The 27,215-nt window shown below is 49.6% G+C and overlaps 2 protein-coding genes across 5 annotated transcripts in view; one reads left to right on the top strand and one right to left on the bottom strand.

The window, feature by feature from the left end:
- The window catches only part of map1a (microtubule associated protein 1A), a 28,630-nt gene extending 7,202 nt beyond the window's left edge, over positions 1-21,428 (top strand). For both annotated transcript variants that reach the window (XM_062963622.1, XM_062963621.1), the window contains 5 exons: positions 4,697-4,779; positions 6,545-6,682; positions 7,485-15,234; positions 17,946-18,187; positions 20,353-21,428. In XM_062963622.1, coding sequence (XP_062819692.1) covers positions 4,697-4,779; positions 6,545-6,682; positions 7,485-15,234; positions 17,946-18,187; positions 20,353-20,508 — 8,369 coding nt within the window. In that variant the 3' untranslated portion in view covers positions 20,509-21,428. The remainder of the gene's footprint in view (positions 1-4,696; positions 4,780-6,544; positions 6,683-7,484; positions 15,235-17,945; positions 18,188-20,352) is intronic.
- Positions 21,429-23,380: 1,952 nt separating this feature from the next.
- Positions 23,381-27,215, bottom strand: part of ppip5k1 (diphosphoinositol pentakisphosphate kinase 1) — a 29,271-nt gene continuing 25,436 nt past the window's right edge. For all 3 annotated transcript variants that reach the window (XM_003230067.4, XM_016999059.2, XM_062963627.1), the window contains 3 exons: positions 26,522-26,662; positions 26,279-26,422; positions 23,381-24,295 (listed from right to left, as the gene is read on the bottom strand). In XM_003230067.4, coding sequence (XP_003230115.3) covers positions 23,880-24,295; positions 26,279-26,422; positions 26,522-26,662 — 701 coding nt within the window. In that variant the 3' untranslated portion in view covers positions 23,381-23,879. The remainder of the gene's footprint in view (positions 24,296-26,278; positions 26,423-26,521; positions 26,663-27,215) is intronic.

Here is a 27,215-nt window from a genome sequence, read left to right as displayed (position 1 = left end):
GTCAAAGGGCATGGGGACCCCTCCCTGCAGCCTCACAAAGCCCCCCCCCCCCCCGCCTGAGGCCCCAAACCTTTTTTTTATCACTTGAGAACATATTATGAGAGAATTGGCCATCTGCAGGGACATTTACGTTGCCCAGGGGATGCCCGGATGCGTAACCATCCTGCTGGGAGGCTTCTTTCGTGTCCCCGCAAGCTAGAGCCAACAGATGGGAGTTCACCCGTCTTGTGGATTTGAACTGCCAACCTTCAGGTCAGCAGTTAAGGCAGCACAAGGGTTTAACCCATTGCATCACTGCAGCTCCGTGTCAGGAGAGACTTGGGACTCTACTGTAATAATAGCAAAATTCAATGCCTAACATGCATATAAACTAAACCGCAAAATCTAATAATAATAATAATAATAATAAAACTTTATTTATACCCCGCCACCATCTCCCCAACGGGGACTCGGGGCGGCTTACATGGGGCCATGCCCAGAACAATACAATATAACAGCATATAAAAGAACAACACATCACAACACAATGAACAATACAATAAATAAAAATATACATTACAATGCAACAAAAACATATACCTGTGCATTAAGATCTATAAGACCATTCAACATAAAATATAAACAACATTTAGATAGGAAAATGTAGAATTAACACACCTAATAAAAACATTAAAATCGCATGATCCAAATTCATAGACTGGGCCATTCCAATTGTCACTTCCACATATTCCATGTTGCCCCCTCCTTGCCCCCCCCCCCCCCGCCAGCTGCTCTGTGGGGCAAAGGGCTCCGATCCAAGAAGTACTTCCCCCTTCGGTGGCACTTGCTACATGGGTCAAAAGCATGATCCCTGAGAAGGGAAGGGGGGCATTGCCTTCTGGGTTATTTCGGGGGGGGGGGGGATACAAAGGAGAACCTTCCCCTCATCTTCCTGCCGGTCCCGTCAGCCTCTCTCTCTGCTGTGAGTGGGTGAGGAGGAGCGGGATACTGTCACCACCAGGCAGCCACCAAAACAGGAGCCAGAACAGGCCCTGCCTTTGTCCTTTGTCCCTCATCCACCCGTCCAGCTGGCACCATTATGAGTCAGAGAGCATGGGGGGCAAGGGGAGCAAGGCTTGGATGCCAGGACTGCCCCCCCTCCCCGCTTGCCAGCCTTGCTCCCGTTTTCCCACTCTAAAGCCCAGCAGCCATGGCAACCTGATCCCATGGAAGTAGAGCAGGGCTCCCGCTGCATGCATGCACTTTGGGAAACATTGCAGGTGCCTGGAGAGGCGTGAGCCAGCCGTTCAAAGCATGCAATGTTTGGCCCGAATGTGCTACTCTTGGCCTTCAACTGGGATAGAATTCTACCGGCTCCTCCAGGGAAGCTGGCCTCTCTGGAATCATGGAATCATAAATAATACAGTTGAAAGAGACCACATGGGCCATCCAGTCCAACCATTTTCTTTCTACCATTATGCAGGAAAAGCACAGTCAAAGCCCTTCCGACCGATGGCCATTTAGCCTCTGTTGAAAAGCCTCCAAAGAAATACAGTAGAGTCTCACTTATCCAACATTCTGGATTATCCAAGCCATTTTTGTAGTCAATGTTTTAATACATCGTGATATTTTGGTGCTAAATTCATAAATACAGTAATTACTACGTAGCATTACTGCATACTGAACTACTACTATAGTTTGGCATTAAATTTTGCCAATTTTTGTAAGCCGCCCTGAGTCCCCTCGGGTGAGAAGGGCGGGATATAAATGTTGTAAATAAAATAAATAAATAAATAAATAAATAAATAGTGGTATAGTACAATATAGTAATACATAATGCTGATTTGTGCTATACTAATATTATAATATATTGTATATACATATAATATAGATATTATTTATTTTTTATTTATTTAATACATTTATATTCCACCATTTATATTCCGCCCCCCGAAGGGGATTTAGAGCGGCTTACAAATTAAATTTACATACAATATTATATTATTAGCATAGCACAATACTGACAATAAATTACCATATTGTACTATATCTATATATTGTAATATTATTAATAATATTGCATGTAATATATAATATATACAGTAGAGTCTCACTTATCCAATGTTCTGGATTATCCAGCGCATTTTTGTAGCCAATGTTTTTCAATATATCATGATATTTTGGTGCTAAATTCGTAAATACAGTAATTACTACATAGCATTAATGTATAATGAACTACTTTTTCTGTCAAATTTGTTGTATAACATGATGTTTTGGTGCTTAATTTGTAAAATCATAACCTAATTTGATGTTTATTAGGCTTTTCCTCAGTCCCTCCTTATTATCCAACATATTCACTTATCCAACATTCTGCCAGCCCGTTTATGTTGGATAAGTGAGACTCTACTGTAGCTTCCACTGAAGAGAGTTCCATTGTTAAACATGGAATCTATTTTCCTGTCATTTGATCCCATGGGTCCATTGAGCCCTAGGACTTCATCACATTGAAGCAGGAAAGTGTTTGGCAGAGTAGAGCTCAGTCAGACTTCGTGTTGAAATAAAATGGATGATTTCCCTCCCTTCATCACACTGTTAAATCTATCCGTTGTACTCTCAGTATTCTTTCAGGTGGTTTGCCATCACATTGTAGAGATTTGGCCTCGCCCACCATCCCTCCCCATGTTCTTTTGTTGAAAAAAACCCTCATCCACAGTTTGATGTACCCAGAGAAGGGTATGGACCTTGGGAAACTATAACTATAAATTTATAATAATTTATAAATATATAATATATTATATATACATATAATATTGATAATAATATTATAATGGAATACAATATTATACTACTAATAATAAAATATAATATTAATTATATATTATATATTAAATCTAATATTACTAATAATATTACCATATCATGATATAGTACAATATAGCAATTTAGTGCTTATATTGTGCTATGCTAATAATATATTGTATGTTCATTTGATTTGTAAGCCGCTTTGAGTCCCCTTCGGGGTGAGAAGAGCGGAATATAAATGTAGTAAATAAATAAATAAATAACTCTCAGGAGGATTCCATCGCATGGAGCCATAGATTTTAAAGTAGGATGCAAGGGCATTCATTCCATACTGTAAATGCACCAAGAGAAGGGTATGGACCTTGGAAAACTCCCAGGACTGCACAGCATGGATACATGGCATAATAATAATAATAATAATAATAATAATAATAATAATAATAATAATAATAATGGCATTTAAAATTGGCCCCTACTGCATTTATTCTCCAGTGCAGATGCATCCAGAGAAAGGTATGGACCTTGAGAAACTATAACTCCCAGACTCATATATAGCTACGGTACTTCAATTGCAGTTCAAGAGCATTCATTCCATAGTGTCTCCTGTATCAATTTAATGATATAATAATATATAATAATATTATACTGTTATAATATATTGTATATACATGTAATATTAATAATAATATTATGATATAATTCACGATTATAATTGTATATTTATATCACATGCAATATTACTAATAATATTGCAATATAGTCGTATAATATAATATATTGTATGTATATATACTTGTAAACCGGGGTGAGAAGGGCGGGATATAAATGTTGCAAATAAATAATAAATAAATAAAATAGTGTAAATGCAACCAGAGAAGGGTATGGACCTTGGGAAACTATAACTTCCAGGACTGCACAGCATGGAGACATAATAAAATTCCCCTAACAAGAGTATCTTGGTTCCTTCCACAATTTCCCCTCCCACAAATTGGGGAAATGGCTCATTTCAATCCTGAGAGCAACGAATGCCATCACATTACTGAATGGGCCATTCATCCAGATCATTTCCCCAAAATCCACTTCCCCACCACCTCCCAAACGTTTGAAAGGAATGCTGGCCCCCATGCTTAAAAATGCTACACTTGAACCCGATCTAATATAATGAACACAGTGGGTTACCAGATTTTAAGTGTAGGTCTTGGTGGAATTTAGTAAATGTGATGAAGTGGCTAGTCTCCAGGGCAGCACAAAGGAAGCCTCTCCCCTCTCTGCCTGTTGTATTACTGATCTTTTTAGAGCATTCTGGGAGCTGAAAAGTAAAAGAATCCATTAAAGAAATTAAGATATTTAGGACAGCTTATAAAAAACTTGTCAGTTGGGTTCTCCTTGCCCATGTTTCTCAGCTGTTTCCCAAGAACTGCATTTTTCAACCATATTTGCAAACATTTTCAGATAATAGGGTTGTTGTATGTATTCCGGGCTGTATGGCCATGTTCTAGAAGTATTCTCTCCTGACGTTTCGCCCACATCTATGGCAGGCATCCTCAGAGGTTGTGAGGCATGGAGAAAACTAGGCAAGGAAGGTTAATATATATCTGTGGAGAGTCCAGGGTGTGAGAAGAGTCCTTTGTCAGTTGGAAGTCAGCGTGAATGTGGCAGTTAATTACCTTAATTAGCATTGGAAAGGTTTGTCTCTTGCCTGGAGGGCATCCTTTGTTCAGAGACATTAGCCGTCCCTGGAGCTCCTATGCCCTCAGACAACACATTTTCAGATAATGTTTCTGCCCCCTCCTCCTCCTCCTCCCTGCTGAGCCCCAGTCATTATGGCGCTTGGCCGAGAAGGCCTTCCTCACTCCTCTTTCTCTCTCTCTCTCTTTCTCTCTCTATTTCTCTCTCCCTCCCTCCCTCCTTCCAGGTCTGAGGATCCTCCGCCACCAGAGCCATGACCTGGACTCTGTCATCCTTGTGAACCCAGACGAGGAGAGCACTGTGACCGAGGTGAGGTCCAGCATAGATAAGCCTTTCGGGGTTGGGCTTCAGTCTCTCTGTTCTACTTCTGGCTGCTGCTTTCAGTTAGGGTCCAGGTGTTTTAAAAGTGTACTATTTACCCATTTTGACTTGAGTCTCATGCGCCATTGAATCTAACGCACACCTCCAATTAAAAAAAAAAAGGATTTGTTGGTGAATCTCAGGCACAGCAGCAAAATGTGCTCTCTTTGTAATATGCCCATTACATTTGCTGCCTGCTTAGAATTGCTTCTTTCTTTAAAAACCATTGTGCTGGAACACCAAAGCTTCCAGGAATGGGGAAAAAAACCTTGTGGTACATCTCTGCTGCAGAATGAATCCACTTTCACTGCCTTGGTTCAATGCTATGGAGCCATGGAGGCTGTAGGAACAGGGAGGGAGGGAGGGAAAGTAGCAATGCTCTCTCTCTTTCTTTCTCTATCTCGGCTGTCCCACAGGGAAGGGTGTGGACCTTGGAAATCTATAACTCCCAGGACAACATAGTATGGAGCTATGGTATTGAAAGTGGGCTCCAAGAGCATTCATTCCATAGTGTACATGCACCAAGAGAAGGGTATGGACTTTGGAAAGCTATAACTCCCAGGGCTGCACAGCATGGGGACATGGCATAATAATAATAATAATAATAATAATAATAATAATAATAATAATAATAATCCTTCTCTCCCAGCGTACCCATGCAACACAAGGCACAGGCATATCACAGAAGGAAGTGAAGTGAAGGACCCTGAAAGGGTATTTTTTAAAAAGAAATTGTTCTGGCAAAGTAAAAACTTGGTGAGCAAAAGTTAATGCTTTCCCTAACAAGGGTACTTTTGGCTCCTCCCACAATTTCCCCTCCCACAAATTGGGGAAACGTTTCATTTTATATATGTTTATATATATATATATATATATATACACACACACACACACACACACATACATACACACACACACACACATACATATACATACACACACACATATATATGTGTGTGTGTGTTTATATATATATATATATATACACACACACACACACACACACACACACACAAATATAATGTACAATAATATATAATAATTATAACATATTGTATATACATATAATATTCATAATATTATATTGTAATACGATATAATACTAATAATACAATATAATAATATTAATTATATATTATATTTTACATGTAATATTACTAATAATATTACAGTATATTGATACAGTACAATATAGTAATTTATTACCAGTATTGTACTATGCTAATATAATATTGTATGTAAATTTAATTTGTAAGCCGCTCTGAGTCCCCTTCGGGGTGAGAAGGGTGGCATATAAATGTAGCAAATAATAAATAAATAAATAAATAAATAAATAAATTTTAAACCTGGGAGCAACAAATGCAATCACATTAGAGAATTGGCCAGACATCCAGATCATTACCGAAAATCCACTTCCCCACCACCTTTTGAAACGTTTGGAAAGAATGCTGACCCCCTTGCTTAAATACACAAAGAATTCTCTATCCTACACTTCAAACCAAACTAATGTGATTTTAAGTGTAGCACTCAGTGGATGAAGTGTTCAATATAACTACAACCTGTACAGTGCTCCCAGTGCATTAACCACCACACCCTAATTACAGTGGCTTAACTCTTTTACAGGTGGTTAGTCCAGAGATATTAACTCTGCCGTCGCTTAGAAATGCCAGGTAATTTCCAAATCTGACAAAAGGTATTTCTTGCGCCCAAACAGGTTCGTTCCTTGCTATGTGACCCTTCAACCCACAAGTTGCTGGTCCTGTGCGGACAGAGCTCGGAGCAAGGAGATCTGATCCTCCAGGAGGGAAGCTTCTCTTACCACAGATTTGCTGAAATAATTGCTGATCCAGAGGTGAGCAGCCCTGAGTTGGGAAGTCCAGCAAGATGATTTTTGGGACCACCTGCATTTGGAGTGGGGACTAATGTCACTACTGTGTTTCCCCGAAAATAAGACAGTGTATTATATTAATTTTTGCTCCCAAAGATGCTCTAGGTCTTATTTTCAGGGAATGTCTTATTTTTCCATGAAGAAGAATTCACATTTATTGTTGAACAAAAAAAATGAACATTTATTATATACTGTACAGTAGTTGTCATCATAAACCAGCATTACCAGACAAACTGTGAATCCTATCAAGAATTTCTTGTTACTACCAATATTTCCATGTACAACACTTTATGGTACATACATTTACCGATCCTGCATGCTCTGGTGTTCTGTTCAGCGGGTATGCTTCCAAACAAACACGCTGCTAAGTCTTACTTTCGGGGGAGGCCTTATATTTAGCAATTCAGCAAAACCTCTACTAGGTCTTATTTTCTGGGGATGTCTTATTTTAGGGGAAACAGGGTATCAGGACTTTCCAAGCTGAGCTTTCCGGCATTTTGTGGGAGTTCTTCATGACTCCGTCGTGACATATTAGAACTGACATGAGCTAACTTTGGCCCTCCCCCCAAGTGTTTTGAATTTCAATTCCCACAATTCCTAAAAGGTGGCTGGCTGTTAGGAATTGTAGGAGTTGAAATCCAAAACACCTGGAGAGAGGGCCAAAGTTGGCGCATGCACAGATTTCTTTATTTTTTGCGCTTCTTCTGGTTTGAGTTTGTGGCTGACTGTTCGCTGTTTCCCTTCCTTTTGCCCTTGGTTCTTGCAGGTGGCCCAGCTCCTCAGCAACAGGGACGCTGCCTCCAAGGCGTCGCTCACAGTGTCCTGCCTCGGGGAAGGAGACTGGACCAGCCTTGGACGCCCTCAGTTCCAGGGCCTCCTGAAGCTGAGGCTGAACCCTGACCCGGTCCTACCAGAGATGGACGGGGTCTCTGAATTCGCCGAGTACGTCTCCGAGACGGTGGATGTCCCATCGCCCTTTGATCTCCTGGAGCCCCCCACCTCCGGGGGCTTCCTCAAGCTCTCCAAGCCCTGCTGCTATATCTTCCCTGGGGGGCGGGGAGACTCTGCCCTTTTTGCCGTCAATGGCTTCAACATCCTGGTGGACGGTGGCTCCGAGAGGAGGTCCTGCTTCTGGAAGCTGGTCCGGCACCTGGACCGGATCGACTCAATCCTCCTGACCCACATTGGGGCAGACAACCTTCCAGGGATCAATGGGCTGCTGCAGAGAAAAATTGCAGAACAGGAGGAGGAGCAGTCGCAGGGCTCGACCAACTACAGTGACTGGATGAAGAACCTCATCTCCCCAGAGCTGGGTGTTGTGTTCTTCAATGTCCCCGAGAAACTCCGGATGCCCGAGTCCTCCATGAAGGTCAAGCGGAGCATCGAGGAAGCCAGCCTGGCCCTGCAGCACCTCAACAAACTGGGCATCAAGCCGGAGCCCCTTTACCGAGTGGTCAGCAACACCATCGAGCCCATCACCTTGTTCCACAAAATGGGTGTCGGTAGACTGGACATGTACGTCTTGAACCCGGTGAAGGAAAGCAAGGAGATGCAGTTCCTCATGCAAAAGTGGGCCGGGAATAGCAAGGCCAGAACGGGCATCATCCTCTCCAATGGGAAGGAGGGGGAGATCTCTGTGCCCTACCTTACCTCCATCACGGCCTTGGTGGTCTGGCTGCCGGCAAGCCCAATGGAGAAGATTGTGCGGGTTCTGTTTCCAGGAAACGCCCCGCAAAACAAGATTCTGGAAGGTCTGGAAAGGCTGCGGCACCTGGACTTCCTGAAGTACCCTGTGGCTACGCAGAAGGAGGCACTCTCTGGCACACCATCTCCAGCACTGAAGCAAAGCCGGATCAAGCAAAGGACGGACAGCAAGGAGAGCCTCAAGTCATCCCCTAAACCGCCGGGCAGCAAGGAGACCTCAAAAGCTGAGGAGACCAAGGCCGAGGCTGGGAAGGAGGCCAAGGCGGAAAAAAGGGCCAGGGACCTCTCTGAAAAGGCCCCAGAGAAACCCACAAAAGCAGAGAAGATCAAAACCGACTCCAGCGAGGCCCTCAAGGCCGAGAAAAGGAAACTCGCCAAAGACAAAGGCGGGAAGAAGCACCTCAAAGAGAAGGTTTCAAAGATGGAAGAGAAAAGGGACAAAGAGAAGAAGGAGTTAAAAAAAGAGAGGAAGGACCTCAAGAAGGAGGATGGGAAGAAAGAAGAAAGGAAAGAATCCAAGAAAGAGGAAAGAAAGAAGGAAGCCAAGCCAGAGGCAAAAAAGGTGCCCAAACCTGACCTGAAGCCCTTCACACCGGAAGTGAGGAAAACCTTATACAAGGCCAAGGGTCCCGGCCGGGTGAAAACGGAGAAAGTCCGCAGCAAAGCCGAGAAGGAGAGCCTGGCTGTGGAGCAGAAGTCCTCCCCGGTGCCAAAGAAGCCCAGCCAGCCCCCAGAGCCACCCAGCAGGGATGACCAGAGGCCGGTTCTCTCCTCCCCAGAGGATCTGACCAAGGACTTTGAGGAGCTGAAGGCTGAAGAGAAAGGAAACCCTCCTGAGGCACCTCCTTCCCCCACAGAAGGACAAGGAGGCTCCCTTGGCACCACTGCTGAGCAGCTGCACGGCCTGAAACCCAGAGGAACGGGCAGCCCTGCATCTCCGTCCCTGGCTGCCCTGGAAACGGCAGAGGAAACTGGGAGAGCGTCCGAGGCAGAGGCCCCTGAGGAAGGACGGTTTGGGAAGAAGTCTGGGAAGGAGGCTGAAGGCGAGAGGGACTGGGCCTTAGCCTCTGGGGACTCCCCACTTGTGGGGCAGCAAGAGGAAGAGAAAGGCACAGCGGAGCCCAAGATGTCATGGATGGAGGCCCAGGGGGAGAGGCCAACGGGATGGAGAAGCCCCCCAGGGCTGGAGTCCTTAAGGGAGGCCAAAGGCGAAGGAGGAGGAGGCAGAGAAGAGGAGGGAAGTTTGTCCATCATGCAGCCCTCTCCTCTGCCCTCCGAGAATAAAGAGAGACAGCTCAAAGAAGGAAGGGCCGAGCGGGCAGCCCTGATGATGAAGGAGGAGGAGGAAGAGGAGGAGGAACGGTGCCCAGGCGCCCGGCGAGTCCCACCTGGGGAGCATATCTCCTACATCCAGGATGAGACCATCCCCGGGTACTCTGAGACGGAGCAGACCATCTCTGACGAGGAAATCCACGACGAACAGGAGGAGCGGGCGCTGCACCTCAAGGCCGACATCGGCACCGAAGAGGTCACCATTCCTGACCAGCCGTGCCCATTCAGCATTATGCACGGGAGCCAGGCTGCAGTCGTGGCAGAAGAAGGAGCCAAGGACTACCCCGGGCAAGGGCCCGAGATGCTTGCCTACCCTGCGAACATTGTGGCGGCTCCCCTGGCAGAGGAAGAGCATGTCTCATCCGCCACTTCCATCACAGAGTGTGACAAACTCTCCTCGTTTGCCACGTCAGTGGCCGAAGACCAGTCGGTGGCCTCCTTGACTGCTCCGCAGACGGAGGAGACCGGCAAAAGCTCCCTGCTGATGGACACAGTCAACAGCATCCCTTCCTCTCGGACGGAGGCTACGCAGGGCCTGGACTATGTGCCCTCCGCCGGCACCATCTCCCCCACCTCCTCATTGGAGGAGGACAAGGGCTTCAAGTCTCCCCCTCCGGAAGACCTCCACGTGCAAGCGGGCAAGAGGGAGCACCAGGCTGGTAAGAAGGACATGCAGCTAGAGGAGGAGGAGGAGGAGACCCCCAACCTGGAGAGGCCGTGGGCAGTCCAAGGACAGCATGATGCTCCTGTAGTCCCCCAGACAGCCGTACCAGGAGACAACATCCTGGAAGAAGCACCCAAAGTAGGGACCCCAGAAGCCCTCTTGTTCATGGAGGGGCAGGAAGCCTCCTCGCTACTGCTGCAGGCAGAACCCTTCTCCGGGGAGAGCGAGGAGCGCTGCACCAGCCCCGATGACAGCACCGTCAAGATGGCCTCCCCGACCCCCACCAGCGCCGGGCACACACCGTTCCACCAGTCCCCCATAGAGGAGCAGAAGTCGGAGGCTGTGGAGTCCGAAGAGGGCTTTGAGAAGGCAATGGAGGCAGCTGTGAGGCCGGATGAGCGGGACAGCCCTATGAACATGGAAGGAGCCCCTGAGGATGTGGCCAAAGGGCCCACTGAGCCTGTCACCGCCCCCTGCGAAACCTGGCGCCAGGCTCTGGAAAGCGAGGAGCTGCCCAGGAGCTTCTACCACTCGCAGGAAACGCTGGAGCTGTGTGACTTGTACCCGCCGGCCCCAGACAGGCTTCCGGGGCCCACTGAAAGCGAGAGGGAGAGCCAGGGGGAGCTGAGAGGCTTTGGTTCCGAGTTGTTCTCTGCTCCGGACATTCCCCCTCCAAAAGGATGGGAAGAATCTTCGGGCGAAGAGGAAGACGGGATAGCATTGCGCCCGTCTGCTGAAGAGATTGCATCAGGGGAAGCAAAAGGGCTTCCTTCTGCTGGAGAGATTTCTGGAAAGGCAGACCCCTCAGCAGTCGAGCCCACCAAAGAATTACCCCCAGAAAGCAGGGGTGTAGCACATCCACCAGAAGGCTATTTTGGCCCAGAGAAGTCAGCATTTGCCGCTCTCGGCAGAGAAGCTCCTTCATATTGCTTTGCAGAGGAGATGGCTGAAACGGATGCCCAATCTGGACTGACAAAAGAGGTCTCTACTGAGAAGGCCCTGCAGGAAGCCCTTGGAGGCAGCTTCTCTCCCACAACAAGCCTCTCTTCTTCTGCAGAGCAGTCCCCGGTCGGCGACACAGATCCAGGCCCTCATTTCGGAGGGGGTTCACCCTCTTTGCCTTCATCTCCCGAAGACCAGTATGCTGCTCTAGTCCAGCCTGGTACGGGGATTTTTCCAGAAGCCACAAAGGCAGTTTCCTCATCTGGAGAAGAGCCCAGCGAAAAGAAGCTACTTTCCAGTCCATCTTCCAAGGAGTTGAGTCCAGGCAAGGGGAGTGTGGCGGAGACCCAGGACTCCGGGGAGACAAGGCCTTGTCACTTAAAGGAAGAAAAGCAAGATCCCACAACAGAAGAAAGAGGGCAGGGGGAGGATCAGTCCCCAGAAATGGAAGACATTTACCTGCAAGATGCAAACTCTGAGAAGAAAGTGTGGTTTCCAGAGGGGGAGAACGAAGTGCCAAGCAAAGAACACCGGCAGAGGTATGACAAGGAGAGGGGGGAATGTACATTTCTGGATGATGAGATGGAAGGATACGAGAAGCTGCCGCTGTCCGTCACTGACGCAAGAAGACTTTCTGGAGATGACACAGGTGGATGCTTGGAAAAGGAGGTGTGGGGCACTGATGTTGGCAAAGAGGCTGCCCCAGAGATGATGGAAGAGGCGTTTCCAGACACCGGTTCCCTCGCTGCGGTTGTTGGTGGGGCTCAATGGGAGGAAGAACAAACCCAGTTGGCAACAGCCCAAGCAGGCGGGAAGCCTCATTGTCCAGATGGGAAGGAGCAAGAGATGCTGGGCTTTGAGGAGGGGCCCTCTCAACAAGACCCGAGGGGCCCAGGCTTTGTGCCTGAATGGACCGTCAACCTGGAAGGCAGGGAGCAGCCCTTTGGGGACCCCTCTCCACATGGGCCTCCTGCTCCAGAAGACGACGGAGAGGCTCCTACCTGGGCCCCAAGTGGCCCCGGGCTCCCTCCAGGGATTGCAGGGCAGACGTTGGGAGCAGACAGTGCCTTCCACCACAAGGAAGAACTGGGCTCCGAAGAGGAGGATGGAAAGCCAGACACTGAAGGGAAAGCCTCATCAGAGGAAGACCAGGAGGAAAGGGACGGGAGCCTGAGGCCCATGACCCCCAAGGTGGATGAGAGAGGGCCCCACCCGCCAGGCCCAGACCCCAGGACCCCCCTGGTCTCCCTCAGCACCTGGCCCAGCAGTGCCTCCTACGCCCCTGGCCCCTTTGAGCCCCCCGAAGAAAAAGAAGCCCAGGGAGGGCTTGTGGAGAAGGGACCCGAGAAGGAGGAGAGGGAACCCACGCCGTACCCGCACCAGAAGACCTTCCACTACGCCGATGTCTATGGGGGGGATGGCACGGGTCTCTTGGGCCCGGAGCCCCTGGGCAAAGGGAGGGCGCCCCGGTTCCAGGCAGAATCCCTTTCGCCCATCTCATCCAAGGAGGAAGAGTCCTGCCTCTTCACGCCGACTGAGAAGGAGCTTTCCTCCCCTGCCTCCCCCAAGGACAAGGCTCAGCCTGCCTTCGACTACGCAGGCGTCCACGACAGATACAGCCCCACGGCTGAGAAGGAGAGCTCTCCGTCCCGTGGCCAGGCCCCAAGGGAAGAAGAGGGAAAGCGGGACGAGTCTCCCCCTCCGCTGCCTAGCCACCCAGGGAGCGCCCTAAGCATGACTTCTCTGGGAAGCGGGGGCTTCTGTGGGGCCCAGGAGCCTTCGGGGCAGGAGGAGGCACCTCCCTTCAAGGCAAAGCATGCCTGGACTTTGGAGACAGAAGCTGGACAGAAGCCGGAGTCGCCCACCCACTCCCACTCCCCCCACCGGGACGTCTATTATGAGAAGGCCGGAGGAGAGGAGAGCGCCAGTGACTCCGAAGTAGAGAAGGGCGCCCAGGAGCCATCAGAGAAGGCGTCCAAGCCCACTCTCCCCCCAGTTGAGAGGGACCCTCCCTACACAGACATTTCGGGGACAGAGGCCTCTGGAAGCCCCTTGGGTGCTGTTGGCCAGGCCCAGGAAGGAGCCCCCTCCAAGGCTGGCGAGAGCACGGACTCCAAGGACACCCCCCTCAGTCACCCTGCCACCGTCGCTGACCCACCCTGGCTGCCTTCCACCGTCCTGGAAGCCAAGGAGAAGGAGCCGGCCAAGGGCCCGTCCATTCTGGCCAAGGGGCGAGACTCCTCTGCCGCCTCCGTTGCCTCCGCCGGATTCGAGCTTTCCTCCCTGCAGAGCCACCAGCCGTCCATCCTCTTCCGGCACGAGGCCTGCCTCTCCTCCGCCTCTTCTTACCTCTGGGATAAGCCGCTTCCTTCCGGTTTCGGCACCTGCGGAGAAGGCAAGGCCGATGAGTACCTAGAGGTCTCTGGAAAGGCCTGGGCAGGGGCCTCCCAAGAAGGGGGAGAAAGAGGGCAGCTGCTCCATGGGGAGCCTTGGGAGCAGGCCCTGGCCAGCCCTAAGGGAGAGGCTCCTCATGCTGCGGCCTCCGTCCAGCCCGGGTCTGTTCCAACGGAGGGGGGCTCGTCCCCAGAACCTGGGGCCCAGGCCATCTCCCCACCACGTCCCTCAGGCTCTTCAGCGGACAGCAGAGAAGCCCTCCCTGCCAGCCCCGACTGGCACAGCAGCATCCCTTGGCACCCGCCCTCCCCTCCATGCAGCATGAGCCCCAAGGAGTGGGCAGCCGGTCCCAGCCTCCCAGACATCCTGCCGCCTTCTCCCTGGAGCCAGCAAGAGGCCTTCACATCAGCCAACGGCCCCACAGAGGTGAGCTCCAGCCCCATGGCTTTCCACAGACTGCCCCATGACAACAGCGTGAGCAAAGCAGCCAGGAGTGAGGAAGAGGAGGAGGAAGAAGAGGAAGAAGAAGAGGCAGGTGAGCATGAGGAGGAGGCAGAGGGAAGGCAAATGCGTCCGTCGTCCCTCATGATGGCAGAAGACCCCGACTTACAGGCTTTCTTCCCAGAGGCAGCGGCCACTCGGTGGGGCAGCCAAGCCGAGGACACCAGTCACACCACCCACGACCCGGAGCCACACGTAGTTGCGCCCTCGGATCATGGGCCGACGTTCTCCTCCTGCGAGTATCAGCCCCCGAGGAGGGGGGAGCTCTCCCCGTCCTTCATCAATCCCAGTCCGCACGACTCCGACGAGGAAGAGGAGGAGGACAGCAAGCTATCGCAGGCAGAGGGGCGGCCCTCAGCAATGGGGCGGCTGCTGCATTCCCTTCCTGGCGGCCAGAGGCAAGGAACAGCCGCCGCAGGGGAAGAAACCCCTCCCACTTCGGTCAGCGACTCCGGGACGTCCCAGTCGGATTCGGACGTTCCCCCAGAAACGGAAGAGTGCCCCTCCATCACGGCTGACGCGGCCATGGACTCTGAGGAAGATGCCGACTTCCTCCCAGTGGACAAAGCCATGGGTGGCTCGCACCACGGCGGCTCCGGCAGCAGCGCCCGTCTCGGCCACGACCCCCAGCCGGCTTCCGTGCCAGATCCACACCCTCACCCCCCACGTCCCGACGTCTGCATGATGGACCCAGAGGTGCTGCTGAGCGAAGCGCTCCTACACCGCCCTCCGGAGAAGGCGATCTCCCGGAAGGAGTCCAAGAGCCGTGGAGGAAGGAAGCCGGCGGCATCCGCAGTGGGCAAGAGCAAGCCCTCCCCATCGCCCTCTCCGGCACGCAGGATGGACAGGTGGGCCCCAGACCGCTCGCCCAAGCCCGCCTGGGTCAAGAGGGAGAAGAACCTCAAGCTCCATGCCGAGGAGAAGGGGAGCGTCCAGACTGGCACAAAGAACCTCCTCAATGGCGTCAAGAGCAACCTGGGTAAGAGGCCGAGAGCGGAGGGTCCAGTTGGGAGGGGGCTCAGGGCAGCTTTGCTCTCCAGAATCAAAGAAAGAGGCTCTGGTTGATCCTGGACTGCAGCTCCCAAAAGTCTTATTTCTTAGTATATAGGCCTTAATAGGGGCACTGGGCATTGCAGTGCAACACCATCCAGACCCCTCTCTGTGTGTCCAGTGCATCTGAGGAGGGGCTCTGAAAGATCTTGCCCACCTGTCCCAGAAGCTGAAGTAGAAAGAGCTGTTGTGGTAATCTCTGAGCGGTTAGACTCAATTTAACCTTCTCTGGGGGAGATTCCACCAAAATGCAGCAGAGTAGCAAAAGCAAAAGTGTTACTTACACGGGGTGAGCAAAGAGAAGCCTTTGACCATTTAGGATTGCAATGGACTGCAGAGTCTCAGTAAAAGTTCAAAAAGTATTTATTCAGGTAAAAAGAACTCCATTGTAGATAGAAAGGCTTGGGAGCTGTCTAGTCTACTCTAGACTGGTTTCTAAGGAAAAATAAGAAAGGAAAAATAACAAACATCTAAATACAGTAGAATCTCACTTATCCAAGCTAAACAGGCTGGCAGAAGCTTGGATAAATGAATATCTTGGATAATAAGGAGGGATTAAGGAAAAGCCTATTAAACATCAAATGAGGTTAATTTTACAAATTAAGCACCAAAACATCATGTTTAACAACACATTTGACAGAAAAAGTAGTTCAATACGCAGTAATGTTATGTTGTAATTACTGTATTTAGTAATTTAGCACCAAAATATCATGATATATTGAAAACATTGACTACAAAAATGGCTTGGATAATCCAGAAGCTTGGATAAGTGAGGCTTGGATAAGTGAGACTCTACTGTAGTTACATCTTGCCAGGAGAGACAGCAAGACGCTGCTTGTTAGCTAGAAGAACAAAGGTAGAGAGAGAATCAGAATGGTTCCAACCTCATGGTCCAGTTTATTGGGGCCATAAAAGACATTCTGACCAATGGGAAGTTAGTGTCCCTGGAGATTCACATTTCTACTAACTTCAAAGTAAGGGATGTGACGTAAACAGGATAGAGTGAAACACAGTAAAGCCTATCTGGGCATGCTTTGGATATGGGGAAAGGATTCCCTCAATCTAACTCTATCACCTATCTAACTACATTTAGACTTGAGTAGTCCAGGGTGATTCCCAACAAGAACTACAGAGCAGAGGGAGGCCTTGGGCAAATGTGGGTCATAGGAGGAAATTGAGAGAAGGCTTAATAGGGCTCCCATTGTTTTCTGTCACTTGAGTGGCTTTTTGTCCACTTACTACTCCGAAGCCGGCCGGCAACTGATCTGACTGGCAGTTCTCTTCTTGCATTTCTCTGATGCGGCTGTGCGTCCGGACACTGCGGAAGGCAGAACCGCTCCCTCTTGTTTTGTGGTTGGCCCAAGGAGAGGCCCCCTCCTATGCAGAAATAGGAAACCCCTGGCAGCTGCATCTCTGCGGCATTCAGGCTTGCCGTGGCTTCAGTTTACAGCTCCTTTTCTTAAGTATCCCACCACCCTTTCCACCCTCCTTGGTGGGTGGCACTAACATTCCTACCCAGTATTCCTGCAACAGAAGCAATTGCAGGTCTTGCGTTAGTTGATAAGTTTTCCTGTTGTTGTTCTACACAGAAGATCACTTTCTTAAATCAGAGTGTTGTGTGGTTTCTGGGCTGTATGCCTGTGTTCTAGCAGGCAAAATGTCAGGAGGAAATGCTTCTAGAACATGGCCATACAATCCGGAAAACACATCACACTATCCCAGTGATTCCGGCTATGAAAGCCTTCGAACAATATATTGAACGTCTCTACAGGGAGAAATTGTTCCATGGCATGATTTTCTTCAATCCTTCAATATACATTAGAGTCTCACTTATCCAAGCTAAACGGGCCAGCAGAAGCTTGGATAAGCAAATATCTTGGATAATAAGGAAGGATTAAGAAAAAGCCAATTAAACATCAAATTAGGTTATGATTTTACAAATTAAGCAGCAAAACATCATGTTATATAACACATTTGATAGAAAAAGTAGTTCAATACACAGTAATGTTATGTTGTAATTACTGTATTTACAAATTTAGCACCAAAATATCATGATATATTGAAAACATTGACTACAGAAATGCCTTGGATAATCCAGAACCTTGGATAAGCAAGACTTGGATAAGTGAAATAAGGAGCCCCGGTGGTGCAGTGTGTTAAAGCGCTGAGCTGCTGAACTTGCAGACCGAAAGGTCCCAGGTTCAAACCCCAGGAGCGGCGTGAGCGGTGTTAGCTCCAGCTCCTGCCAACCTAGCAGTTCGAAAACATGCCAATGTGAGTAGATCAATAGGTACTGCTCCGGTGGGAAGTAACGGCGCTCCATGCAATCATGCCAGTGGCCACATGACCTTGGAGGTGTCTATGGACAATGCTGGCTCTTCAGCTTAGAAATGGAGATGAGCACCAACCCCCAAAGTCAGACATGACTGGACTTAATGTCAGGGGAAACCTTTACCTTACCTTACTGTACTTGCACTTGGAGTTTGTATAACTCTAGGCAAAAAGCACCACCCTTTCCTAGGTAAATCTGTATAGAGGAAACACCTGTTTTCCTAAGCCCATACTTGGGAGCCTCAGGGCTGACAACAATTGGAGGTTCCAGCAAAGGCCTGACACCCGTTTTCTCTCTCTTTCTCTCAGGGCTCGGCAACCCCAAAAGCGGTGGTGGGGGCGGTGGGGGCTCCTCGGTGCCTCCCATCTACGTGGATCTGGCCTACATCCCCAACCACTGCAGCGCCAAAAACACGGACCAGGAGTTCTTCAAGCGAGTCCGGGCCTCCTACTACGTGGTGAGCGGGAACGATCCGGGCAGCGGGGAGCCCAGCCGCGCCGTCCTAGAGGCCCTCTTGGAGGGAAAGGCCCAGTGGGGGGAGAACCTGCCGGTAGGTGCCGCCCACCAACAAAGAGGGAGGGAGGGAGGGAGGGAAGGATGGTTTTCTTGGCTGCTGCAGGAAGGAGAGTGCGTGCAAGTGAGCCTGTGCCCCAGGACACTATTCCCTGCTTGGACCAGCCCTTCACCCAAACTCCATGCTGTTCTTTTCTCTTTTTAATTAGAATTCAAGCACCGTATTTGCTTGAGTCTAATGCACCATCGAATCTAATACACGTCTCAGATTCCAAAACCCTGAAACCAGAAATAGTATTTGCTGGTGAATGTTATGTGCAGCGGCAGAAAATGCACTGTGTTGTCGAAGGCTTTCATGGCCGGGATCACAGGGTTGTTGTGTTTTCCAGGCTATATGGCCATATTCCAGAAGCATTCTCTCCTGACATTTCTCCCACATCTATGGCAGGCATCCTCAGAGGTTGTGAGGTATGGAGAAACTCAGCAAGGAAGGTTGTGAGGTATGGAGAAACCTTCCCTGCTTAGTTTGTCCATACCTCACAGCCTCTGAGGATGCCTGCCATAGATGTGGGCAAAATGTCAGGAAAGAATACTTCTATAATGTGGCCATACAGCCCGGAAAACATACAGCAACCCAGAAAATGCACTCTTTGTCATTTGGCCATTGTGGTTGCTGCTGTTTAGATTTCTTTGGTGTTAGAGCACCAAAGCTTCCAGCAGTTGAAAGAAACCTTGGGTTATATTTATGCTGAAGATAGAATGAGTCCACTTTAATTGCCTTGGTTCAATGCTATGGAATCATGGGGACTGTAGTTTAACAAGGTCTTGAGCCTTCCCTGCCAAAGGATGTAAGTAAGTAAAGTAATAAGTAAGTAAGTAAAGTAATAAGTAATAAGTAAGCCAAAGGATGCAGATGCTGCACCAAACTACAAAGCCAGGAATCACATAGCATTGAGCAATCCAAAGTTTGGAGTGGTCGTTTAGCAAAAAAAGGTGAGCATTAGATTTGAGTCAATACAACCAAAACAATTTCTAGCCATATGCAAATTAGATTTCCCAATTTGAGGAAGTGGGATACTGAATGCAATGTTAGACCTCCATCTCTTGCGGGGCAGCGAGTGGGGCTGTTTCTTCTCCCTGGAGCCAGATGGGGGTCAGAATGGGGAAACTCACTTTGCCTTGGTTGTTGTATGTTTTCCGGCCTGTATGGCCATGTTCTAGAACAGTGATGGCCAACCTATGACACGCGTGTCAGCACTGACACGCCTAGCCATTTTTGCTGACACGCTGCTGCATGCAGATTGATTGGAGGACTATGTCTTTTGTGGCCAAATTTGGTGTGATTTGGTCCAGTGGTTTTGTTGTTTACTCCATGGAAATTATGCACATATATATATATACACACACACACACACACACACATATACAGTAGAGTCTCACTTATCCAACATAAACGGGCCAGCAGAACGTTGGATAAGCGAATATGTTGGATAATAAGGAGGGATTAAGGAAAAGCCTATTAAACATCAAATTAAGTTATGCTTTTACTAATTAAGCACCAAAACATCATGTTAGACCACAAATTTGACAGAAAAAGTATTCAATACACAGTAATGCTATGTAGAAATTACTGTATTTACGAACTTGGCACCAAAATATCATGATGTATTGAAAACATTGACTACAAAAAAGCGTTGGATAATCCAGAATGTTGGATAAGTGAGACTCTACTGTATATATATATATATTCTATTATTATTGTAGTATATTATATTATTACAATATTATTATTATTATTATTATTATTATTATTATTATTATTATTATTATTATATTATTCATTATTCATGACTACATTGAAACTAGAATAGAGAGAAATCAGCATGGAAACAGCAAGAGGTACCATAGATTGTTGTACATGGAAATAATGGTAGTAAATAGTTTTTGATTTATTGAATACTGTTATATATATATTTGTTATTTAAACTGTACATATTGCGAAGTTATGTTTTTTTTCTCGAAGTGACACACCACCCAAGTCATGCTAGGTTTTTGGGTGAATTTTGACACGCCAAGTGCAAAAGGTTGCCCATCATTGTTCTAGAACATGGCCATACAGCCCGGAAAACATACAACCACCCTGTGATCCCAGCCATGAAAGCCTTTGACAACTCACTTTGCCTCCTTCTTTCCTGGCCTCAGGTGACTCTGATCCCAACGCATGACACGGAGGTGACCCGGGAGTGGTACCAGCAGACTCATGAGAAGCAGCAGGAGCTGAGCATCATGGTGCTGGCTAGCAGCAGCACGGTGGTGATGCAGGACGAGTCCTTCCCGGCCTGCAAGATCGAGTTCTGAGGCTCCGCTCCAGCCAGCCGGCCGGGGTCCCCCCTTCCTGCCTTCCTTCGTCCTTCCTCTGCCTCGGAGCACGGCCCAGTGCCCATCATCCCTTGCGCATACGGGGCCCTGGCAAAGGGAGCTGTGGTGCACAGGGACCCCTCGAGCCCATTTTGCTTTCTAGGGTTTATTTTGCTGCTGCTGCTGCCGCTGCTGCCGCCACTGCCACCATCAACGCTGCCATTGAATGATTTGGTTGCCATGGTTCTGCTTGCGTGTGCCCTTCTTCCCGTCCTCCCCTCCCTCCATTCCCAACCTGTCTGGTCTGGTAGACAGAATTAGCAGCAGGACCAAGAGCAGGTAGGTCTAAAAAAAGACAGAGAGGAACTGGCTGTGCCCTCTCCCCCCAAAGCCATGCAAAGGGGCCGAGTGCTGCCAGCCCCCTGCAAAGGCTGCAGTCCCCGAGCACCATGGTGGCACCTCTGGCTTTGCCATGACAGGCCAAAGGAGGGGCTGCCTGGGGTCTTTGGGGGACAGGAATAAGAGTCCGGACATTTGCAAACGGCGCAGGTGGAGCGGGTGCTGCTTTGGGTGCCCCTGCAAAGGTTTACCTGCTTAGACCCTGTGCAAAGGGGCCCACCTCCCCGTTCCCTTGCCAAGTGCTGCTTCTGTGTGCATGCATGAGAGAGAGAGGAACGCCGTAGGAATTTTAATTGTTTTTTTTCCTGGTTGTTACATAATTTATTCATATATTTATTTATTTTGTTCTCCTTTGTATGTAGACCCCACCACCTGCGGTTGGTTGGTTGGCGATCCGTACATGAGTGTGTGTGTATGTGTGTGTATATATATGTATATGCGCTTTGGACCATTCTGACTGTAGCCGACCCTGCTGAAGAGGGTTACAGGGAAAGCACCCCTACCCCACAGACACACAGTTGGAGAAAAAATGCCCAGAGCCCCAGCCAGCACAAGGGTGCGCATGCATGCGCTCCTCCACCCACCTATGAATGTCTGTCCTAAAACTTGAAGCGGGGGGCGGCAGATGGGGGGCCAAAGCGCACACTTCCGCCCTGGCAAAAGCATGGGGGGTTTCTCCTCCCCCTGCCCCCCTCCTTCCCACCATCTTGTTTCCCGGCCAGAGAACTTTTCCAACATTTTTGTACCTTCCGAGCAGGCTCTGGGGCTGCTGCTCTTTGGGGCATATTATGGCAAACCTTGTAAACAAAAACCCTCTTTCTAAACGCGCTCAGCCACATCCGCCCAGGTTGTAATAGGTCTGGAGATAAGAGAGGTTGAAATCTGCTTCTGCTGGTCCCTTCCTTCCTTCCTTCCCGCATGTGCCCCCCCCCCCCCCAATGTACATAATTCCTGTTTGGAGAGACGTCGGCAAAGACCCCCTCGGCCGAACGCTGTCTTGCTCTTGTGGCCCCCAAAAGGCACCTGCTCTTCTTGGCTGAATGTTGTACAAAATAGAGCAACCCTTTCCATGGTGGTTGTGTTTTCTGGGATGTCTGGCCATGTTCCAGAAGTATTCTCTCCTGGCGTTTCGCCCACATCTATGGCAGTATCATACTGCACAACCTCTGAGGATGCCTGCCATAGGCAGGCATCCTCAGAGGTTGTGCAGTATGATACTGCCATAGATGTGGGCGAAACGCCAGGAGAGAATACTTCTGGAACATGGCCCGGAAAACATACAACAAACCTGTGATCCCGGCCATGAAAGCCTTCGACAACAAACCCTTTCCATGTTATGTACAATTTCCTCCTCTTCCTTCCTTCCTGCCCTCCTTTCAGTGCGCAATGCTCTGTAACTGATGATTGTAAAGGGAGAGGCTGCACTCGCCAATAAAGCCACACAAACTGCAAACGGTGTGGGGTGATTCCTCTCCTTGGCTCCTGGGGAGGGGGCGGTCTGTGAATCCACAGCAACTGGGCAAACACAGATTGCAATAGAGTCACACTTATCCAACATAAACGGGCCGGCAGAACATTGGATAAGCGAATATGTTGGATATTCAGCAGGGATTAAGGGAAAGCCTGTTAAACATCAAATTAGGTTACGATTTTACAAATTAAGCACCAAAACATGTTATACAATAAATTTGACAGAAAAAGTAGTTCAATACATGGTAATGCTACCATGTTTCCCCGAAAATAAGACAGTGTCTTATATTAATTTTTGCTGCCAAAGATGCTCTAGGTCTTATTTTTCCATGAAGAAGAATTCACATTTATAGTTGAACAAAAAAAAAAGAACATTTATTATATACTGTACAGTAGTTGTCATCACAAACCAGCCTAACCAGACAAACTGTGATTCCTATCCAAAATTTCTTGTTACTACCAATATTTCCATGTACACTTTCTGGTATGTACATTTACCGATCCTGCGTGCTCTGGTGTTCTGTTCAGCGGGCATGCTTCCAAACACAAACTTTGCTAGGTCTTACTTTCGGGGAGGCCTTATATTTAGCAATCCAGCAAAACCTCTATTAGGTCTTATTTTCTGGGGATGTCTTATTTTAGGAGAAACAGGGTATGTAGTAATTACTGTATTTACGAATTTAGTACCAAAATATCATGATGTATTGAAAACATTGTCTACAAAAATGTGTTGGATAATCCAGAACGTTGGATAAGCGAGTGTTGGATAAGTGGGAGTCTACTGTATGTGTTGCCAGACGTAGGGCACTGCAAAGACTGTGAGGAAAAGCAGTCTCTTTCCACCCTCACGATGAGGGTCAGTCAGAAGAAGCCCCCAAAGTCAAGAGCCGTGAGAAAACATGGACGGGGCCACAAGAGCCCCCTCCCCAAGACACGCTCCCCCCCCCCCCCGGCCCTCGTGCCCCAAACCCAAACCCACAGGAGCAACGGCACAGGAGGCCTGCAGAGTCTCAGCATTTTACTGCAGAAGACGTTCAGGAGGGAAAGGGATTCCACAATTTGTAAGGAAGGACAGACACGGACGGACGGACGGACAGACAGAGGCATCTCCAGGCGCATCCCTGTCCCGAACGAAGGAGGAGCCCCCGCTCCCCCCGTGTCTCTCTGAGAACATCAATATATTAAATATTTTGCTCTGTACTGTACACCATTTGGCATCACGCGTGTCTTCCCCATTTCGGAGAAAGCTGGGCCTTGTCCCCACCTTGTCCCACCCCATGCCTTTCACTTGGAGTGTCACTTCAAGGCCCCTTCTGAGGAGTGGTGAGGGGGTGGCACTTTGGAAATCAAGGGCCAGAAGCAGCAGATGCCCCCTGGGACCACCTCCTCCCCACTTTGTGACATCTGGCCGGCAGCCCTTCTGGGGGTCCGGGGGTGGGGCAGAGCCTGGGACGGGGCTGGTAGGGCGGAGGCTGCCATCTCGGCCTCTCGGTCACAGCACCCTAAGGGCCGTCCCTGATGGGGGACAGAAGAGGGCTGGGCCCGGCCTCCCCCACAGAGACCCCCTGCTCTTCCAACGCTGCCCCGGTGCCATCGGCCCACGAGGCCTCCCCCTGCCCCTGGCTCAGCTCCTCCCCTTCACCCGTCCCACGGTCCCTCTGCTCTGGCGGGGAAGGAGGAGGACCCTCTCCGTCCCTCGGCCCTCCCTCCGTCTCAGCCTCGCTGACCGGCACGACTGGCTCTTCCTGGCCTCGGGGCAGCAGATCGCAGGGCTGTTGCAGGGTTGCACCGTTGAGGAGAGCCTTCTCCGGGAAGCCAAAGCAGCCCACGCTGCTGCCACGAGGAGGGCCGCCACTCTCCAGGGAGGTGGGCGAGGAGGGGCCGGCACTGGAGACGGTGCTGGAGGGGCCGCTGCTGGCTGCAAAGGCAAAGAAAGCAGGGTCAGGGGGTGGCAAGCCAAGGATAAACTGCACAATGCACACGACTTGCATAGTTACTGTATATACTCAAGTATAGGTAAAGGTAAAGGTTTTCCCCTGACGTTAAGTCCAGTCATGTCTGACTCTGGGGGTTGGTGCTCATCTCCATTTCTAAGCCGCATTGTCCGTAGACACCTCCAAGGTCATGTGGCTGGAGTGCCATTACCTTCCCGCCGGAGCGGTACCTATTGATCTACTCACATTGGCATGTTTTCGAACTGCTAGGTTGGCAGGAGCTGGGGCTAAAAGCGGGCGCTCATTCCGCTCCCAGGATTTGAACCTGGGACCTTTTGGTCTGCAAGTTCAGCAGCTCAGCGCTTTAACACACTGCGCCACCACCAAGGGCCCAATAAATTTATTAATAATAATAAAAATAAAGCAAAATAAATGTAATAGTAACAACAATAACTGGAGTTCAGTGCCATCTCTACGCAGATGACACTCTACTACTCTTTTCCACCTACCTCCAAGGAAGCCCCTCGGATCCTAGACCAGTGCCTGGCCGCTGTAATGGGTTGGATGAGGGCCAACAAGTTGAAGCTTAATCCTGATAAGACAGAGGTCCTCCAGGTCAGTCGTGCGACTGATCGGGGTATAGGGTGGCAACCTGTGCTTGACGGGGTCACACTCCCCCTGAAGGCACAGGTCCGCAGTCTGGGGGTCCTCCTGGACTCATCGCTGTCACTTGATGCTCAGGTGTCGGCGGTGGCTTGGAGGGCCTTTGCACAGCTAAAGCTAGTGCACCAACTGCAACCGTACCTCGAGAAGTCTGACTTGACCATGGTGGTCCATGCTCTGGTTACCTCAAGGATGGATTACTGTAATGCGCTCTACGTGGGGCTGCCCTTGAAGATGGTCCGGAAACTGCAGTTGGTACAACGGTCGGCAGCTAGGTTACTAACTAGAGCTGCTTACAGGGAGCGCTCAACCCCCCTGTTCAAGCAGCTCCACTGGCTGCCGATAATATTCCGGGCCCAATTCAAGGTGCAGGTTATTACCTATAAAGCTCTAAACGGTTCGGGACCTGCCTATCTTCGTGACCGCGTTGTCTCCTATGAACCCACCCGATCGCTGAGATCCTCCGGGGAGGCCCTCCTCTCACTTCCACCCTCCTCACAACCTTCTCGGCCGTGGCTCCCCGACTCTGGAACTCCCTCCCCAGGGAGATTAGGTTGGCTCCCTCTCTACCTTCCTTCAGGAAGCAACTGAAGACTTGGATGTTTTGGCAGGCCTTCGGAGATAGTCATTAATTAATCAGCCCCAGTGGGTTTTTAATAAATTATCTTGTTTTTATTACGGTCTTACCATTTATGTGTTTTAAATGAAATTTTTATCTTGTATTGTTGTTTATATTGATATATTGTATTATTGTTTTATCTTTTTATATTGTGATTGTATTTGTGTTGCTCATATTTTATTCTTATGTTGTTTGGGCCACTGCCCCATGTAAGCCGCCCCGAGTCCCTGCGGGGAGATGGTGGCGGGATATAAATAAAGTTTTATTATTATTATTAATAGAGAAAAATAATAAATGTACCATATATTCTCGAGTATAAGCTGACCCAAATATAAGCCAACCAGGACCCACACCCGAGTATAAGCTGAGGGGGGCTTTTTCAGTCTTAAAAAAAGGGCTGAAAAGCTAGACTTATACTTGAGTATATACAGTACTTCTGACAGTTCATATTATATGAAGATTGTATCTACTGATACTGTTCTTATGGGCAGTGTCTAATGTGGATATATATTTTCATATTTGTACAGTGTGGGCCCAGCAGCAGTGGGGCTGAAGCCACAAATCCCCAGCTGGATGGCCTCAGCCCCTCCAACCAGAGAGAGTCCCCTTCTCCTTGCCCTTCTGGGCACACCCTCCCTGCCAACCTTCCACTGCCCCACAAATGCACACTTTGCGCGCCACTCACACCAGGGGGGCTTTTCGGAGGGGGGCATCCGCAAGGGCAGAGAGGGCAGGACGTGCTGCGGGAGGGAGCCACCGCCATCGCCTCCACCTCCACCGTTGCCTCCACCGCTGGGCACCTGCTTCTCTGCCAGCGTGTCAAAGTGAGCTGCAGGAAATGGGGAAAGACTCTCCATTGGCTCCTGGGGGGGCATTGCTGCCCTCACCCCCACATCCTGCACGCACACACATACACCTGCCATCATACCTGCAGGGGTTCCTTGCTGTTGTCCGGCGCTGCAGCTCCGGAGGAGAGCAGTGAGGAAGTTGTTCACCTGGCGCAAGGAGAGCGAGTTGTGCAGGGTCTCTAGCGGGTAGATGCTGGGCACCAGGGAGCAGCCCTCGAAGCCTGCCAGGAAAGAGCAGCCCCCTCCCCAATGAGTTTCTTTGCCAGGAAACCCCGAGTGGTCCCCATGCCCGCCCCCCCCAGCTCCACAGAGGCCATGCAGAAGCCCCCACTGAATGGCTCCAAGCGTAAGGACCCCATTTCAGTGGACCATTTGTGCCCCTGTCCCTTTGCACATGCCCCATCTTCTTGTGGGCGTCTCTTCAAAGGCAGGTGCCATGGCCCTGTTGGCGCAAGTGTGTATTTGGAGAACAAAAAGGTAAAGGTTTCCCCTGACGTTAAGTCCCGTCATGTCTGACTCTGGGGGTTGGTGCTCATCTCCATTTCTAAGCCAAAGAGCCGGCGTTGTCTGTAGACACCTCCAAAGTCATGTGGCCACTGGTATGACTGCATTGAGCGCTGTTCCCTTCCCACCAGAGCAGTACCTATTGATCTACTCACACTCTGGGGGTTGGTGCTCATCTCCATTTTTAAGCCAAAGAGCCGGCGTTGTCCGTAGACACCCCCACAGTCATGTGGCCATTGTCATGACTGCATGGAGCACCATTACCTTCCC

The sequence above is a fragment of the Anolis carolinensis genome, unplaced genomic scaffold (genome assembly GCF_035594765.1).
Source record: "Anolis carolinensis isolate JA03-04 unplaced genomic scaffold, rAnoCar3.1.pri scaffold_11, whole genome shotgun sequence".
NCBI classification, from domain to species: domain Eukaryota; kingdom Metazoa; phylum Chordata; class Lepidosauria; order Squamata; family Dactyloidae; genus Anolis; species Anolis carolinensis.
This window is presented reverse-complemented; position numbering and strand designations above follow the sequence as displayed.